A 17,506-nucleotide genomic window follows, 5' to 3' on the forward strand; every position below is an offset into this window, starting at 1 on the left:
ACAAAATTCTTTATAGTCTAGAAATTTCTTTTGCTGTGTACTATGGTTAATTGCTGGCTTATTCTTTTTATTCTATTAGATTTTTAAAATGTTGACTAATTAAAATAACCTACAGGTTATCATCCAATAATATTAGTCTTAATCTTTTCCCCTTAGCCTTTCTTTTTTTAACACCTGATCTCTACTGATAAAGCACCTTTTGTAATGATTGTCTCTGTTCGGAAATATTTTTAAACAAAATGCCAAATGCCAGACTATCAATAGAAATTTCAGTGGAAGCATGCACAAGTTATTTCTTTATGATGCTTGTAGTTGTTGAATCAACCGTGTAAGGGATTAAACATGAAAGAATGTAATTATTATGTATGTATCCAACTAGTTCAATTTATACTCCTGAGAAATAATCTTTTGCCACACAGAGTATAAACATGGCAATATACACAATTCCTAAGCAACATATATTAGAAATAATAAGTTTTTCCCTTGACATCTTTCTTATCATTGAACTAAACATCTGTGGGAAAATACTCGAATCATGTTTTTAATGTATCTCTTAGACACTTACTACTTTTCTTACAAAATGAGAATGCAGTATTGAATTATGTCATTTCTAGCACTTATTTTCTCGTGGTGGTTCCAACTCATTTGGTACAGTTCCAAATGTATGCATAGAAATCAACTCAAGACACAATTGTGTTGCTCTCTCAATTCAATAGTCAATCAAGAAGCTCAGTGCTTTGACCGGGAGTGAGTCAGCTGCTATCACGTATTTGGAAGTGAGCCTTCCTTGTGCCTTTTCCCTTCCTCAGTGATATCTTTTCAGTCTGTGATCCCTTTCCATTGGCTGCTGCCTCTAGATTGCGAGCCCTGATCCCTGCCACGGTTTGGACACCCTGTTTGTTTGTACTGCTATTTCTCTGCCGATGGTTGCCAGCTGACAGTGCCATGCTGTGTTCGTGTTTTATGGGGAAACATTCATGTGTGGCTGCTGTGTTTGATATTAAATCTGAGATGAACTTCAGAAAACCTCCTGCTTTTTATTAAAAATGATTTTGGCTAGGGGCTGTGTTATCCTGTTCATAAATCAGGTGTTCACAGAGATTTAATAATTTAGAATTCACATGAGGTTTGGGTGGAATAAACATTCCTTTTTTCGTTAAAGCTGCCTCTTAACATTTTTTCCTTTTTCCTCTTCATTGCTTCCATTTATTTATTTTTTTAAAGTCTTCTTTTGGGAGGTTTGTACAGCTTTATCTCATAGCTGTGAAAATAATATAAAAGGAAGAGTCAAAATGATAGCTTAGTTTGCTCGAAGTAATTTAAATTTGCTAAGTTTTTTGAGTCTTTCAATCACAATTATAAACACACTTCTAAGTTTTTTAATCCCATTATACATCCAAAGTAGTTATCTTCTCTTCTTGCTTTAATGAACTATTTCTTTTAGAACATGTCCAAAAATAACAGGTTGATAAAAAGCAAATAAACAAATAAATAATAGAGGCCAAATAGTCCAGGAAGTCTTTCCACATGTGATTACAAAGTTCGTAAAAAGCAGAATTATCCTTGACAGTGACAGAGTCCTGACAGCTCCTCATGAAAATATTTGCGCTAGAGTTTTAGAGCAAATGCTTGCAGGACACTTGATGTGCTCAGGTGAATGTCCTTAATTTCTCTGTTGAATTTGGTAAATGTGGATATACAAGGATATTTGCAAAGACAGTTGGAGTTAAAAATGTTTTGTTTTCCTCACATTGAAAATAGTAGGGAATGAGAGTACAGGTGTTGTGGGACATACTCTGAAATGGAGAGGAGGCTTCTCTAAGGAGAGATTTCAATCTGAGCCTGACTGACTGGGGCATCATGTGAAGAATGGGAGATGGGGAGCTCCATGTCTTATCCTGTTCAAATTTTGGATTCCATAAGAGAATGAATTTTTTATTGTAGTTTATATCACTTTACTTATAACAAATGTCTAGCATAAATAAGATATTTGACAAACAGTGGTTAAATGAATGAACTTTTTTATAAGCAACTCTGATAGATCAAATGACAATATCCTTAATAATGTTATTACAAATGTCCTCCTAAGATTCATATAATTTTTAAAAATATATTTGCAATAACATTTTGATGAAAGCTAAAGGCATGAAATATAAATGTCTTTGATAATATTGTCCATTTAATGTGGCATCCAGAGGTCTGACCTGATCTATAAACACTGTCTTAGAATTTGGAGAATGGACAGACCACTTAGCCTTTAAATGCTTTTCTGTAATGGTCAGCCAGGCTGATACAATATAGGTAGTTGTAAAGTACTTTGGCCACCTCATGAGAAGAGTTGACTCATTGGAAAAGACTCTGATGCTGGGAGGGATTGGGGGCAGGAGGAGAAGGGGGCGACCGAGGATGAGATGGCTGGATGGCATCATGGACTCAATGGACGTGAGTCTGAGTGGACTCCGGGAGATGGTGATGGACAGGGAGGCCTGGCGTGCTGCGATTCATGGGGTCGCAAAGAGTCGGACACGACTGAGCGACTGAACTGAACTGAACTGAACTGAATGTGCTGGTATTCCTGAATGAGGATAGAATCATAATCTCAAGACCCAGAAGAAGAGTTTGAAAGTCAGTATCCTATTTTTTTCTTTAAATGACAAAGCAAGGCAAAAGCAGGCATTTCCTTAGGATGCTCTGATATATGAGCAAGGGCTCAGCTGAGTATTCAAAGGATTCTGTTAAACAGTCTTTACAAATCAGCTTTATTTGCTAAAGTGATCAAATGATGATCTTCCAAGTGAAATGGACACTGCATTTCATTAATTCAGCACCCTCTTTAAGGAGGAAGTTTAAGCCTGGAGAGGTCCAATGATCTTTTAGGTCCCTGCAAATGACTGGAACATGACTTGAACCAGCCTTCAGATTGGAGTCCAGAGAATTTTTCATAATTCTATGAAATCAAGTTAAAACAAACATCAAAGGCAAAACTTCAGAGAAAAGGTTCTGCATAAAGAAAGTTTACACTTGCGATGGTATATGTACATTTTTTTTCTTTTCTTGGTTATAGGAATTTGAGGATAGGGCTAAGGGAGACTATGTAAGAGAAGGGAAATTACAGGGTGGGTGAATGAGGGAACCACTTCTCTTTCTGAGGCAGGTGGCCCCTCAGCCATTGCATGTTGTGTTGGACTTTGTAATACAGTGTATCCCTAAGGAGAGAGCTTGCTTGTGAATCCTTGCAATCTAAGAAAAGGCATTAGCAAATACAAGATAAAGCACAAAAGCTTATTTTTCAAAAGGTTTAACTTTTGAGCTGAAAGATAAAAGATGACGATATCCATTTCTACTGGGAATACAAGTCTTGGTAAAGAAAAAGCCCAAGGAGAGCAGAGAGGAGCTTGCAGGATGTTCTGCCATTCTGGGGGCCTTTGTGACCTTTGCAGGGAGCTGTCAACTGTTCCACGCAGGAGTCTTCATCATCACTTTCTTAATAATGACATATCATCTCTCTTAACTGGCAAGGTGCTTAACCTCTCAGCTCTTTTCCTTCTCATCTTCACCGTTCTCTGTGGCTCCATTAAGCTGCTGCGTCATGTTCTCTGGAGCCTGGCCTGGTGAATTTACCATTTTGATTAAAGTCAAGATATAACTATTAGCTCCCCTATCAACTTTATACCTTTCCTGCTAAGAATGTGTCCCTTAATTACCTATACATAGGATTTGTGGCAGTGAAAAATTATTTTAACTTTTAGGATCAAATATATCCATATATGTAATCATTTATAGATAGGCGATTTATGAAACCAATTCATGTACCTTTAATAGGAAGCCAGTATTGAGTCCAAAAATTATCTAAAGACATGATTTGACTTGTAGCATCTGGAAGAATGATGTTAAAACTATTCAAAAGCACTGGATCACTTCAGTTGTGTATCAATACATAGAACAAGTAAAAGAGGACTGATCTGGTTGAAGTGAGTGAGAATAGGTTCGCCTACTTACTATTAGTTACTATGTCTATGCATGTATGTATGCTAAGTTGCTTTAGTAGTGTCCAACACAATGAGAGAAGGCAATGGCATCCCACTCCAGTACTCTTGCCTGGAGAATCCCATGGACAGAGGAGCCTGGCAGGCTATAGTCCATGGTGTTTCAAAGAGTCAGACACGACTGAGCGACTTCACTTTCACTTTTCACTTTCATGCACTGGAGAAGGAAATGACAACCCACTCCAGTATTCTTGCCTGGAGAATCCCAGGGACAGAGGAGTCTGGTGGGCTGCAGTCTATGGGGTCACACAGAGTAGAACACGACTGATGCGACTTAGCAGCAGTAGCAGACGCTATGAGATTCTATGGACTGTAGCCTTCCAGGCTCCTCTGTTCATGGGATTCTCCAGGCAAGAATACTGGAATGGGTTGCTGTACCCTCCTCCAAGGGATTTTCCCAACTGAGGGATCAAATCTCCATCTCTTATGTCTCTTGCATCATTAGCTGAATTCTTTACCACTAGGGCCACCTGGGAAGCCCAGTCCTACCAGTGACTGCCTTCTATTCTGATTCCCAGAGCACCCAACTGGAAAGCCAGTTATCAAAGTAAAATGATTGCAAATAATTAGGCTTGTCATTGTTGATCACAAATGTTGAAGGCAGTTTTTGGTGGTAGAAGCAGTAGTTCATTTGTTGTGGTTCATTGTCTCCATGTTTACCTTCCATTTCTTATCATGCAGCTGGTCAGAAATGTGGCTGGATTTGATTTATGGGTTTATAGTAGGAGAAATGTTATCAGTTCCTTCTGAGACTCATGCTAATGGCCTGAGGGAATTTTGACCCTTAATTCCCACTTACTATGCCAAAGTGGGTATATTTATTTTACATCACCTTGTTCTTAGTGTAAGAGTATATTTGTTAAACATTGCGTTATCTTATTATGTGTCCTTGGTCAAAAAAAGGCAATTATACTTTGATCTTTGTTGGATTGGTAGCAATTTTCAGAAGTGCAGGGGATACTATATTTCAAAAGAATGAACAATGGGGTCTATGTTTGCTCTGTTTCTAGGAAGTTGGAATAATAATAGAATTTTCACTATTCTAACTTTTCAAATGTTTTAATTTATTCTCGTCATGTGGGATGTTATTTTAAAGACTTTATGTCATATACTAGTCTCTTACAGAACAAAAAATGTAAGATAACAATTAATGAGGACCCATTTTGTCTCATATAAATTAATTCACTGAGATCTACAAAAAGTCTTGATAAAATGAAATCCTTCATTCCCTTATTAGTTAGGGTAATGCTAGCTGCTTTAACAAATGAGCCGCAGATTTTCAGTGGCTTTAAACAATCAGAAGTTTAATTTTTAAATCATGTAACAGTCCACTGTTGGTGTCCCTTGCTGAGGGTGGATTTTATTCCACATATTGATTCTGTGGCCCAGATTCCTTCTTCCACATTGTAGTTTCGCCTCTATATAGATCCTCTGCAACTAGGGAAGTAGGGGTGGGGTGCAGGGGTGGACAAGGCAGCCTACTTCTTAACCGCCTTGGCCTGCAATAGTCACATCCATCAACACGGGTGAATGAGCCGCACTCCCACCTAGATACTGCAGAGTCTAGGAAATGTCTATCTAGGTAGCTGCTTCTCAGGAATAACTGATACTTTGGAAAGAAGAACACAGAATTGTGATGAGTAGTTCATTTTCTCAGCCATGTGTATCTGAACCCTTCCCTGATAGCTCAGTTGGTAAAGAATCCTCCTGCATTGCAGGAGATCCCAGTTAGATTACTGGGTTGGGAAGATCCACAGGAGAGGGGATAGGCTATGTACTCCAGTATTCTTGGGTTTCCCTTGTTGCTCAGCTGATAAAGAATCTGCCTGCAGTGCAGGAGACCTGGGTTTGATCCCTGGGTTGGGAAGATCCCCTGGAGAAGGGAAAGGCTACCCACTCCAGTATTTTGGCCTGGAGTCAGACATGACGGAGCAACTCTCACTTTAACTTTATGCATCTGAGTCTCAGGAACTTGGTTATTTTGAAAATATGGTTTGTGTCACCTTAGAGTACTTTACACAAAATCCCAAGGAAAATATAATGTTTTTAAAAGTATACTGTAAAAACAATATAACAAAAATAAAAATTGAACATTAGTGTGAAATGTAATTTATTATTATTAAAATATTTTCTCTTCTGATTTATTACTTTCTAACATTTTATCAAAAACTAATTTTGTTTCTATTTTTGTGCACTTAAACTTGCCCACTAATATCTCTACATTCATCCATGATAAATATGGATAACTGTAATACATCTGGAAGACACACTCTAAATCTTGAGAAAATGAGAAAAAATGAGATGCAGACAATGCAAATTTTTTGTTCATATGAAATTCAAGCAAATGAAAATTTACTCTCAAGCTATTTACATTTTGCTGAATAATTTTATTTAGGCATGAATTTATTCTAATAGTGGGATATAAAAAATCAAGTGTTGTTAGGGCTGAAAATGCTTATACTAATGCTTCTGATTGCTTATTACCCTATGTTTCTGAATTATAAGTTTCCACTTTAGTTCATTTTTCTGAGTGGTTTTGCTGCACTTTTGTCTCTCTTTCATGTATCTGTGTACGTTTTTCCTTGAGCCTCCTTCAGCCTGCAGTCTTCTAATCTGTTTCTGTTCATTTCTTACATCTCCCTACAGGTTTCTCTGTCTTCTTTTTGTTTATGGAGTTCTTCATCTGTGCCCAATGGAAAATGGTGAGATTTAGATAAGATATCAGTGGTATTGAAATTTACAGCGTCTCAGTGAAAATACCCATAACTTTGCCAGAGTGCAGTTAAGAAGCAGAGGGCAGGTGTTTAACCCTTGAAGTCAGTGAGATCAATGTGTACCTTTATGTGACAATCTGCTTGTCACATCACTGTGTTCAGCCTTGGCCCAGAAATTGCCATTAAGTTAGAATGTGAACTGTGGACCTCTAAGAATGTTTAGAAATAGGTTTATTGAAGATATTCTTCCTCTTGCTCCATTTTCTCCTTTCAGTGACAACCCTTACCTTCTTCCCAACTACTTGCTGTGTCTCCTCAAGTGCAGTTCTCTTATAGTGTTATTAACAGTCCAGTTCCCACTCACGGTGTATGATAGAGATATGATAGCAGTAAATGACAATAAGACAAAATCACCGGAAACATATAAAGCAATTCATCAGATTCCAGTCATCTGTAATCTAACTGTTTCAAGTCTGGAAAACAATCCAAGAACTCTTCTTTGTAATACAGTCCCTGCTGGAAACATCAGCAATCACATAGCCAGATATTACATTTCCATTCTAGAGGGCATCTCTGGAGAGTTTGAGATGCACAAGAATCAAGGAAATTATGTAAAAATGTATGAAAGAAGAATCACATGAATGAAAAATATAGATTTTCTTTGATATATGCTATTATTTATCTTTTGGTTTGTAACATATTTGGAGTGAAATAAAATTAACAGCAGTGGTAATAAAATAAACAATAATTCTTCAAAATTAAATTGGTGGATCAAAAAGGGATTAGTAAGACTTGCTTGAGTTACTTCTGGGTCAGATCTAGAGAAAGGCTTTCAAGGTCCACTCAGGGTCCTTATAAAGAAAATGGGAAATATGTATGATTCTAAAATAAGTACTCAGAAGCAAAAAAAGCATTTATAATATTAAATATTTTGTATTGACATCAGTCATGCTTTTTTTTCAGTTATACAGAAACAGTTTACTAAAAACTTTAAAATTCTGTGAAAAATCCTATTTTCCTTTTTATTTGTATCTCATATTAAGAAGTTTTCTGTTTTCATGCCCTTCCTTTTTTATTTTTATTTTTTAAATGTTTAATTGGAGGATAATTGCTTTACAATACTGTGTTGGTATCTGCCATACGACAATGTGAATCAGCTCTAAGTATGCGTGCGTGTCCCTTCCCTCTTGAGTTTCCCTTCCATCCCCCAACCCCATCCCACCCTATAGGTTGTTACAACACCAGGTTGAGCTCCCTGTGTTATGCAGCAACACTTTGCTTCCCACTGAGTGGAAAGTGCTTAGCTCCTCTGTCCTGTGCGACTCTTTGTCACCCCATGGACTGTAGCCAGGCTCCTCTCTCCATGGGATTCTCCAGACATGAATACTGAAGTGGGTTGCCATTTCCTCCTCCCGAGGATCTTCTCCACCCAGGGGTCGGATCTGTGTCTCCTGTGTTCCCTGCATGCAGACTGAGTCTTTACCCGCCAAGCCATCGGGGAAGCCCCAGCTTCCCACTAGTCACCTATTTTGCTTATGCTAATGTTCTTGCCCTTCTTAATTTCTCATTTTTCCCCTCCCTGCTTCCTCCTGAATGCCAAATACTTGCATTAAAATATTAATGATTTTTAAGTTTAAAAAATGTAAAGAATCAAGCACTTCTCTTAGAAGATTCCAGTATACACAAGAGTAGGTTTTAGCAGAACTGTCATCATGCCCAGTTCCATAGCTCAATGACAATTTTAGATGCCTGGGGACCAATGAGTTTTGTGGTCCCCAGTGGGTATATCCACAGAGGAATGTATGAAACTTACTTTCATTCAGATAAATCTCGGAAGATTTTATGCCAGTTATAAAACAGCTTTAGAAATATCCAGAAATTCAAGTGATTACAGAATTACTCAGATGTCTGAATATCAGAAATCTTTGTGACCTTCAGATTCCTCAGCTCTGAAGAATCAAGCTAGATTTGTTAAGGCTCTTTTCATGGCAGAAGTCTTTTTGGCCAATATGAAGCTGGAAACAATGATCATTTTTGATGCTCAATCATCTAGATGCAAAGTGTATTTAAAATGCATCCCAAATGCATTTTGCATCCCTGCAACATTTGTGATGATTAAGTGCATAGTAAAATATACTTGGCTTAAAATGTGTCACATGGTAACATCAGAAGATATTAGCCTTCTGATCTTTGTATTATAAATGGAGTCTGTGTTTGTCAGCATGTAAGAATCCTAGGAACTTTGTACCTAGAGTTCAGGAAGGCACAAAGCAGACATGTTATCCTGGATGAGATAAATTCCATGAATGTGGAACTTAGCATTGGAAGATCAAGGTTCAAGATCCAGCTCTCACGCTTAGTACTTTTGTGACCTTGACCCGTCAAGTCACGTAACCTCTCTGAGCCTGGGTTCCCTTGTTTGAAAATACAAACAAGGGAAAATTATTTGAAAATTGCCTCCTGTTTCAGTGAGTTTTAGATTTTGTCATTTGTTCATATTCTATTTTATTTCACAAAGGATATGAAATGCCATGTGTGTGTTTGGAGATAAAATGTATTTTCCAGCACTTTGTAGATTATACAAATATAATCTACCTGCCATTCCTATTGGGATTATTTAAATTTCTGAGGAAGTCTACCTCTAGAATGAGAGTGCTTCTAAGCAGATGTTCCAGAGACCTCCATTTAATAATTTCCGATAAAATAAACATTTATCCATGTGTTACATAGACTGGTTACAGATGCCAATTTAAAATAAGCCTACAACAAAAGACTATCCAAGACCTTTTAATTGGAGATTATTTTCAATTAATAAAAACATCAGATTCTCACTTAATTCTTCCCATTAATACATAATTGAAAAGACTATATCCATCTGTCTGTCGATCTGTGTATATAGTCTGTTGTTTATGGTTGTTATTTAGTTTCTAAGTCTTGTCTGACTCTTTGCAACCCCATGGACTGTAGCCCACCAGGCTCCCAGTCCATAGGAATCTCCAGGCAAGAATACTGGAATGGGTTGCCATATCTTCCTCAGGGTATCTTCCTGATCCAGGGATCAAACCCCTGTCTCCTGCATTGGCAGGCAGATTCTTTACCACTGCCATACCTGGGAAGCCAGGTATATAGATAGATAGATATGACAAAAAAGCTCTTAAGGATTAAGTCTCTTTTCCCAGTACTATCTTTCTAATACTTAGTATCTTGCTAATCATTAAAAAAATGCACAAACATTTGAGAGAGTGTAAGTCATAGGTGCAAATCATTTTCAGTCAGCTGAAAGACAATGCTTTTGTTGCATTTACAATTGTGCATACCTCACAGTAACACAGGGGCTTTGAAATATCAGTGGCCTACCAGGTCCCTTGATTCCTTTTGTTATCACATGCCATTTGCCTTAATCTTGGGTACTAACTGTGCTTATCTGCCCTCTGCATCTAAAGCCTCCAGAAAGATTGCTTCTGCATGGCCTAAGAGCTTTTATCAGCTCACCCAGTGGCTCTTAGGCTTTGCTGCTTGAAATCCAGGAGTTACGCACATGGTGCCAAGCCCTTCTGAACAAATGAGCTGTTCTCCTCCATAAATGATCACTGTTTATGCCAAGGCAGCCGCAACCTCCTCTCCTTCCCTTTATGAAAGTGAAATGGAACCTTAAGGACAGACGCCACTGGCTATCTGGCCTCATCCTCTCCAATTCTCATGGCTTAATTTTACCTCAAGAGGAATTACTGGGCTTATTGTGAATTGCTGCAAGGTTAGACCCTTTTCCTCTTTTATCCTATAGTTTAAACTCCTTTGATTTTTTCCCCCCTCTGGTATCTATACAGTGTATTTGGCTGATAGTAAAACTGTTAATAATCTATTTCAAATTATCTGATGTGTATGCTTACTTTTCCTCCTTTTCTTTAAGAGTTGTCTAGGGAAGTTTATTCAGTGAGCTTTTGTTGTTTTAAAATTAAGGAGGAACCAGTATTTCCTAAATATTGAGACTTTTGAAAACATTTCCTTGACATTATAGTTCACGTAAGACAGAAACACTGAAGTATAGCTCTTAAGAACTATAATGTTTCATGATTTATGAAAATCCTGGAATAAGTCTTTTCCTGGAGTCAGACACAACTGAAGCGACTTAGCAGCAGTAGCAGCAGCGGCAGCAGCATACTACATGAAACTGCATTTTCAGGGAATACATGAAGAATACAGCCATGATGAGAGCTTTCCAATGAACATTATACATATTCAGTAGTTATGATTTCTCTGAAAATTGAGTTTGAAGACCCACATCCATGAGAAAGAGTATTCTTTAGTGGTTTTAAGGGCTTTGACTTCAAGGTAGGCTAAATCTGTGGCTGAATTCTGAGGTTCTACTTATCAGCTGTGTATTCTGAACAGTTCTTTAAACTAAGACTTCATTTACTCATATATAAAATGGTGATGGTGCTCCTAAATCACAGAATTTTCCAAGGATAAAATGAGACAAATATGTAAAGTAGGGGGTACATAGCAGAGTTGCTGATGTTGTTTTTGTTATTGACAAGTTGAGGAAGGAAAAAAAGAAAGGGAAACTAACCTGGAAACTTCAGTTTTTTTTTAAGATCCCTTCGGCTGGAGTCAGTTTAGAAATCCCCCCTCAGAAAAAAACGGTAATCTCTGGGCAGGAAACAGGGAAGTTGCCTTGGGAGGCTAGGTTCTCTGCTGGGAGTGACAGTGAATTCGCTCAGCCGTGTCCGACTCTTTGCGACCCCATGGACTGTAGTAGCTTACCAGGCTCCTCCATCCATGGGATTTTCCAGGCAAGAATACTGGAGTGGGTTGCCATTTCCTTCTCCAGAAGATCTTCCCGACCCAGGGATTGAACCCAGGTCTCCCGCATTGTAGGTAGGTGCTTTACCCTCTGAGCCACCAGGGAAGTCCTGTCTCTGCTGGGAGAGTCACCATCAAATTTCAGACTCACTTCTTTCTGCTCTGTGGCAGCATAATGTAACTGACAGTACAGGTTAGGTACCTTCACTGCACTGAACAATAAATCATTTGACTTTTTATTAGCAGAGCCTTCGTATTTCTTAATCCTCTTGCGAGGAATCTCTAGAGAGTCTCTCCCTCTCTGCTTCCCTCCTCCATAGAAAGAACTCAGAACCCCATTTGGGATGTTATAGAAGCTTAGGGATTCAAATTTAAAGGAATACAGAGAGTGGTTGAAAAGCGGCCTATTCACCTTCTTGCTCAGCTGCTTCCGCCTTTGCATTGATCTGCCACCTCTCTTTCAAAGAAACAGGCATCCTTGTGTGCTAAGTCACTTCAGTTGTGTCCAGCTCTTGGTGACCCCAGGGACTATAGCCTGCCTGGCTCCTCTTACATGGGATTCTCCAGGCAAGATTACTGGAGTGGGTTGCCATGCCCTCCTCCAGGGGATATTCCCCACCCTAGGATCAAACCCATATCTCTTATATCTCCTGTATTGGAAGGCAGGTTCTTTACCACTAGTGCCACCAGGGAAGCACCTAAAGAAACAGGATTCATCTTTAATTTGCCCTATGCCATTTACCCCTCTGTTTTGTATTGGCCCAGTGATTTCCTTTGCTTACACTTAGCATTTATCAATCACAGTGAGCAATGAGTGTTATGGTGTGAACAGCAAATTCCATAGGACCCTCTTCATACTGGGGAAGGGGAACATCTGCTCCTTTCCTGTTAGGATGCCAGGATTTTAGAGGTCAGTGTGTTTCCCCATCGAGGCTTAAGGCTTTGGGGATCAGTGGAAGTGTCAGGCTCCAAGCACCATAATGAATGGCAGTTGCTGACTGGCTGGGTTTGCCTGTTCTCAACGGGGGATATTCAGCATAATGAGCTGGGACTTCGTGTGCTCAACACACCTAGCTTGGGGAGTGAGGCAGGCTGTGCCTTTTTTTCCTTCCTGTTTTCAGAACTGTATTTTCATCTTGGAAGAAATTATATGGAGGTCTTCATTAGTGGCATCCAGCAGGGTTAAGGCTCCATGAGGGCTGATAAGTTCTATGGCTAAAAAAAAAAACCCATCAGCCTTTGTGCAGGGAGCTGAAGGTTTAAGTTGCTTGAACCGGAAAGAGTCTGAAGAGGTGATTATGTTAAGCAAGTAATGTGTATCGGTAACATGGAATCAAATTATTAGGGTCAGTAACTTCCTGGCTCTCCAAGTGCGTTAAATGAAGACATAACATTGCGTTTGTGCCGGACACTTCATGATGCCGCGTGGTGTCAGTGCTGTCCGGTCGTCCGTACTTCACAGCATGTCGCCTCTAATTTCATGGGATTGTCTGTGCTACGGCTTTAATAGATGCTCATGATCTTGAGCTTCCTTTGAACTCACAGCAGGGCAGTGCAAAACCATTATTGGAAGCACTTTTAGGCTTTTTGTGTTATGTGTGAAATTATTATTGCCATCATTTAGAAAGGTAGATATATCCTGTTCCCATGCTTCCAATACTGTACACTAATTTGATGGTAAGGAGAATTACTGAAGGGGAAAACACTGAACGCAAAAGACCTTTTTGGAAACTAGTTTTAGAAAGGTTGTCAAGCCAAGTGAATTAGTATTTGAAAGGCATTTGAAAGGCCAGTGGATCTCAAAGTGTGGTACCCTGGCCAGCAGCACTAGAATCACCCAGGGAGGTGTTACAGATGCAAATCCTCCTGAATCAGAAATTCTTGAGGTGGGCTCAGCAATCTGTGTTCTAACAAACCCTCCAGGTAGATGCGTGCTCGAGTGTGGGAAACACTGCTCTAAGATCTATGGAGTAAAAGAATGGGACAGACCCATGTGTTCTGGGGCAGAGCAGTAGACACGAAAAATGTAGTATCTCCCCTCGTGGACCTCATTAAATTACAAAGGACTATGTGGAACTTCACCCAGCTGAACAGAGCCTGTAATTATCCATACCGTTTCTTTCTTGCTTTGAATGAGCCTGCTATTTTCTTTGGTCTCAGAGAAGTGGCTAACAAGAGATGACTAATAAGCAACTCCTGTGTGCATTTCAGAACCATCCCCCTTGCAATATGTATATCCATGACCATCGTCACTGTTGGCTACGTGCTAACAAACGTGGCCTACTTCACAACCATTAGTGCCGAGGAACTGATGCTTTCAAATGCAGTGGCCGTGGTAAGTCTAAGCTGGGCTAATGCCAGTTTGAATTCAGGCTAATGAATTGATGCAGTTTTATAGTAGTTCCCTCCAGTGGAAAGTGTTTTGGTAATTTAGTAATTTTTTTGAACTGAATGATAATGAATATTTTAAAAATTTAGGACATACCTTAGCATATTCCATTTAACTAAACTACAGCTATAGCTACAGCTGTAGCCGTTGATACAACTACAATCCTATACAATTTCTGTTTTATTAATTTCATGTAAAATATGTTCACATATGCCAGCTTGAAAACACATTTCCACACACACACATTGAATAGAAGGCATTATTCTTCCAATGTGTCTTTAAGTACAGGTGGGCAGTTACTGAATTCAAATGAATTCATTTGGGGGATATGCAAATTGCAATTTATTCTGTACTCTTTCCTGTTTAGACACTTTTTAAATGCTAACTTAAAATCTTTTTCCCACAGTATCACTTTAGAATTTCCAAGTAGACCATATGCATTTGTTTTTTTTTTCCCTAGTATATATATCTTTTTGAATACCAGCTCCTAGGATATTATTAATTTGGGGAAATAGAGTTATTCAAAGTTAAACAGATGTCATTTTTATTGTACTTCTCAGAATATCACAGAAGCTAATGTGTATTTTAACTCCTAAAGAAGTGGATACTTATAATTTCACAGCATTTTCCAAAATTTATTTGACTTCAAGACCATCTTTTGCTTCCAGAGGTCATGTTATGGGACTGCTCTTCTGTGACACAGACTTTTTGGTATAAAAACTTAGCTAGTAAGAGAGCACTCATTCATGACCTTGTAACAATGAAGGGTGGAAAAAAAGAACTTTCCGCCACTAGATGTCAGTTCCTTTTAAAATAGTCACTATTACCTCATAATAATCATCTGCAGGGAACATCCACAGGGAACAAATTATCCCATTTCGTGAACCTGTGTATGAGTTCACTGTATTGAAGAAGACTTTGCCCACTGCTGTAACTTCCACCAGACAACCACATGCACAGAGCTTTCTGATGTCAGGTCGTCATCTCATCTTACTAGACAAAGGGCAGCACTTAGTCTCTGAGCGTAATGTGGTCCATTAATTACATAGCGCCAGTTGCTCAAGGACAAGTAAAGAATCCCACATCTTTTTTTTTTTTTAATATATCTTTCATGAAAATTTGCAGTCTTGCACATGCCATAGAATAAAAGGAAATGTTATAAACTTCGTTCCTCCTTTATATTTTCTATGACTTGATTTCCTCAGACTTGTATTGGTATTCTAACCTTTTAATAAGAAACTACAGAAGGAATTGGCAGATACCTGAGAGGGTGGGATTGACTTGATAAACAGAGATGCAGCTGATGTGATTTTTCTGGGGCAAAAGATTTTCAGAATGGTTCTTATCTATGATACACATATTAAGTCATCACTTATTTCTCATCACACTTCTAAGTCATGAAACTAGGATTGGTATATGGAATAAGTATCTGCAACACTCCTCAGTCTGCCTTTGTACTTCACTGTAAATATGTGGCTTTCCCGACTAAAGAGAAGGTATCATACAGAAGGATTTCTGTCTCCAAAAGGAGAAATTCTGAACTGAGCTTTTTTTTTTTTTTACTTCCCAGAGTCAGAGACAATAGATATCATAGTTGATAGATTTGATAAATGGATCACTGCTTTTTGAAGGTAGAGGAAAGGTGCTTGTTTAGACCGTTGTCCATAGTTTTGTAGCAAGCAAGGCTACCTGCCTTTGATTATTATCCTAAGAGGTTAGTCTGACCCTAACCCAAAAGAAGGATTGTAAAACACACACGTATCACCAGGTGAACAGAGAGCCATGGAGCGAGTTTGGCCTAAACTGTTTCATTTTATTCTACTTTCTGGCAAAGCATTAATTTGCTCCCCTCTGCCTTTCACTAGACCTTTTCTGAGCGGCTCCTGGGAAATTTCTCATTAGCAGTTCCGATCTTTGTTGCCCTCTCCTGCTTTGGCTCCATGAATGGTGGTGTGTTTGCTGTCTCCAGGTGAGTGAGTTCCAGCCTTTCTAGAAAGGCATTTCTGTTTTTGAGATGGGATGTGATAAGGACAGTTTAAGAAGAAAAGAAATAGTGCCTCCAAACCTGTTGTTTTTAAAGTGACGCGCGAGATTGAAGTCTTCCTCAGCACGTCCTACTCTGTCCATTAGAGGGCACTGCTTGTCTGCTCATAGCCTTCTCTGAAGCCAGGCATCGAGGGTTTTTTTGTTTTTTTTTGTTTTGGATGTACGTCTATAACAACAGCATTTTCTATCTAGTAACAAAATCTTTGGTTTCTCTAAAGAAAAGATGACAAGAAAAAAAAGTAAGCAATAGACACAAGAAATCACCATCCCACCATCTGCATCCCTTTTGTTTTGTTTCATCTAGAAATTCCTTTTGATTTAATATGATGAAAACCCAATCAGATAAATATGAATATTTGGGGTGTGTGTGTATGTTGTTTGACAGCACACAAGTAATAATAGGAACCTAGAACTAAATTCCCTACCAGCTATGTATATGGGGGCACAGCTGTACTGAGTCGGATGTTGCTATTGTTTCTCCTCAAGGAATCATATTTTGGCAGATATTTATAAAAATCAAAATTTGATTTCTCATAATGTACTCTACTTTAAAAAGCAAAACCTAAGTAATCACCATTTGGTGAAAAGAAGGTGCAAGTTTTCTCTTAGATTTCTGGATTTTCCCCCTTGGAAATGATCAATTATACATTTTTCTCCCATCAGGTTATTCTATGTTGCATCCCGGGAGGGTCACCTTCCAGAAATCCTCTCCATGATTCACATCCGGAAGCATACTCCTCTGCCAGCTGTTATTGTTTTGGTAATGCATATTAACATGTGTATCTAGATATAGCCTCAAAGGACAGGTTAGTAAGGAGGATTTCTTTCTGTTCTCATTCATCTCTAAATTGGCTCTCTTTGTATCATGGTGGAGTTAGAGAGGCAGGATGCTTTCCATTGCTCCCCTTTATCTAGTATGCTGTGCTGTGCTTAGTTGCTCAGGTGTGTCCAACTCTTTGTGACCCCATGGACTGTAGCCCTCCAGGCTCCTCTGTTCATGGGGATTCTCCAGGCAAGAATACAGGAGTGGGTTCCATGCCCTTCTCCAGGGGATCTTCCCAACCCAGGGATTGAACCCAGGTGTCCCACATTGTAGGCGGATTCTTTACCATGTGAGCCATCAGGGAAGCCCAAGAACCCTGGATTGGGTAGCCTATCCCTTCTCCAGGGGATCTTCCCAACCCAGGAATGGAACCGGGGTCTCCTGCATTGCAGGCAGATTCTTTATCAGTTCTGATGCATGTTTGATGCTTTGGAGCAATAACCAAATCACTTCTCTTTCAACTTTGTAAAAATTTGTGAAATGGAAAGGAAATGATTACCTGGGCTTTTGCAAATGACTTAGAGCCTTCGCAGAAAATGGTTTAGAGTAAAAAGTCCTAATTCTACTTATTGAAAGTGGAGCTAAAAGCTACAGTCCCCAAATATCCAGATGTCTCATCAGAGGCCCCATATGATGAAACACATACAGATTTATAGAAAAAGTCAATGAAATCCTAGACACTGAA

At 39.0% G+C, this 17,506-nt stretch overlaps 1 protein-coding gene across 1 annotated transcript in view; it reads left to right on the top strand.

Annotated features, from left to right (window-relative positions):
* Positions 1-17,506, top strand: part of SLC7A11 (solute carrier family 7 member 11) — an 83,406-nt gene that overhangs the window by 53,925 nt on the left and 11,975 nt on the right. The window contains exons 7-9 of the mRNA XM_052655077.1: positions 13,775-13,898; positions 15,818-15,921; positions 16,662-16,758. Of these exons, the coding sequence (XP_052511037.1) occupies positions 13,775-13,898; positions 15,818-15,921; positions 16,662-16,758 (325 nt within the window). The remainder of the gene's footprint in view (positions 1-13,774; positions 13,899-15,817; positions 15,922-16,661; positions 16,759-17,506) is intronic.

The sequence above is a fragment of the Budorcas taxicolor genome, chromosome 17, assembly GCF_023091745.1.
Source record: "Budorcas taxicolor isolate Tak-1 chromosome 17, Takin1.1, whole genome shotgun sequence".
Lineage (NCBI taxonomy): Eukaryota > Metazoa > Chordata > Mammalia > Artiodactyla > Bovidae > Budorcas > Budorcas taxicolor.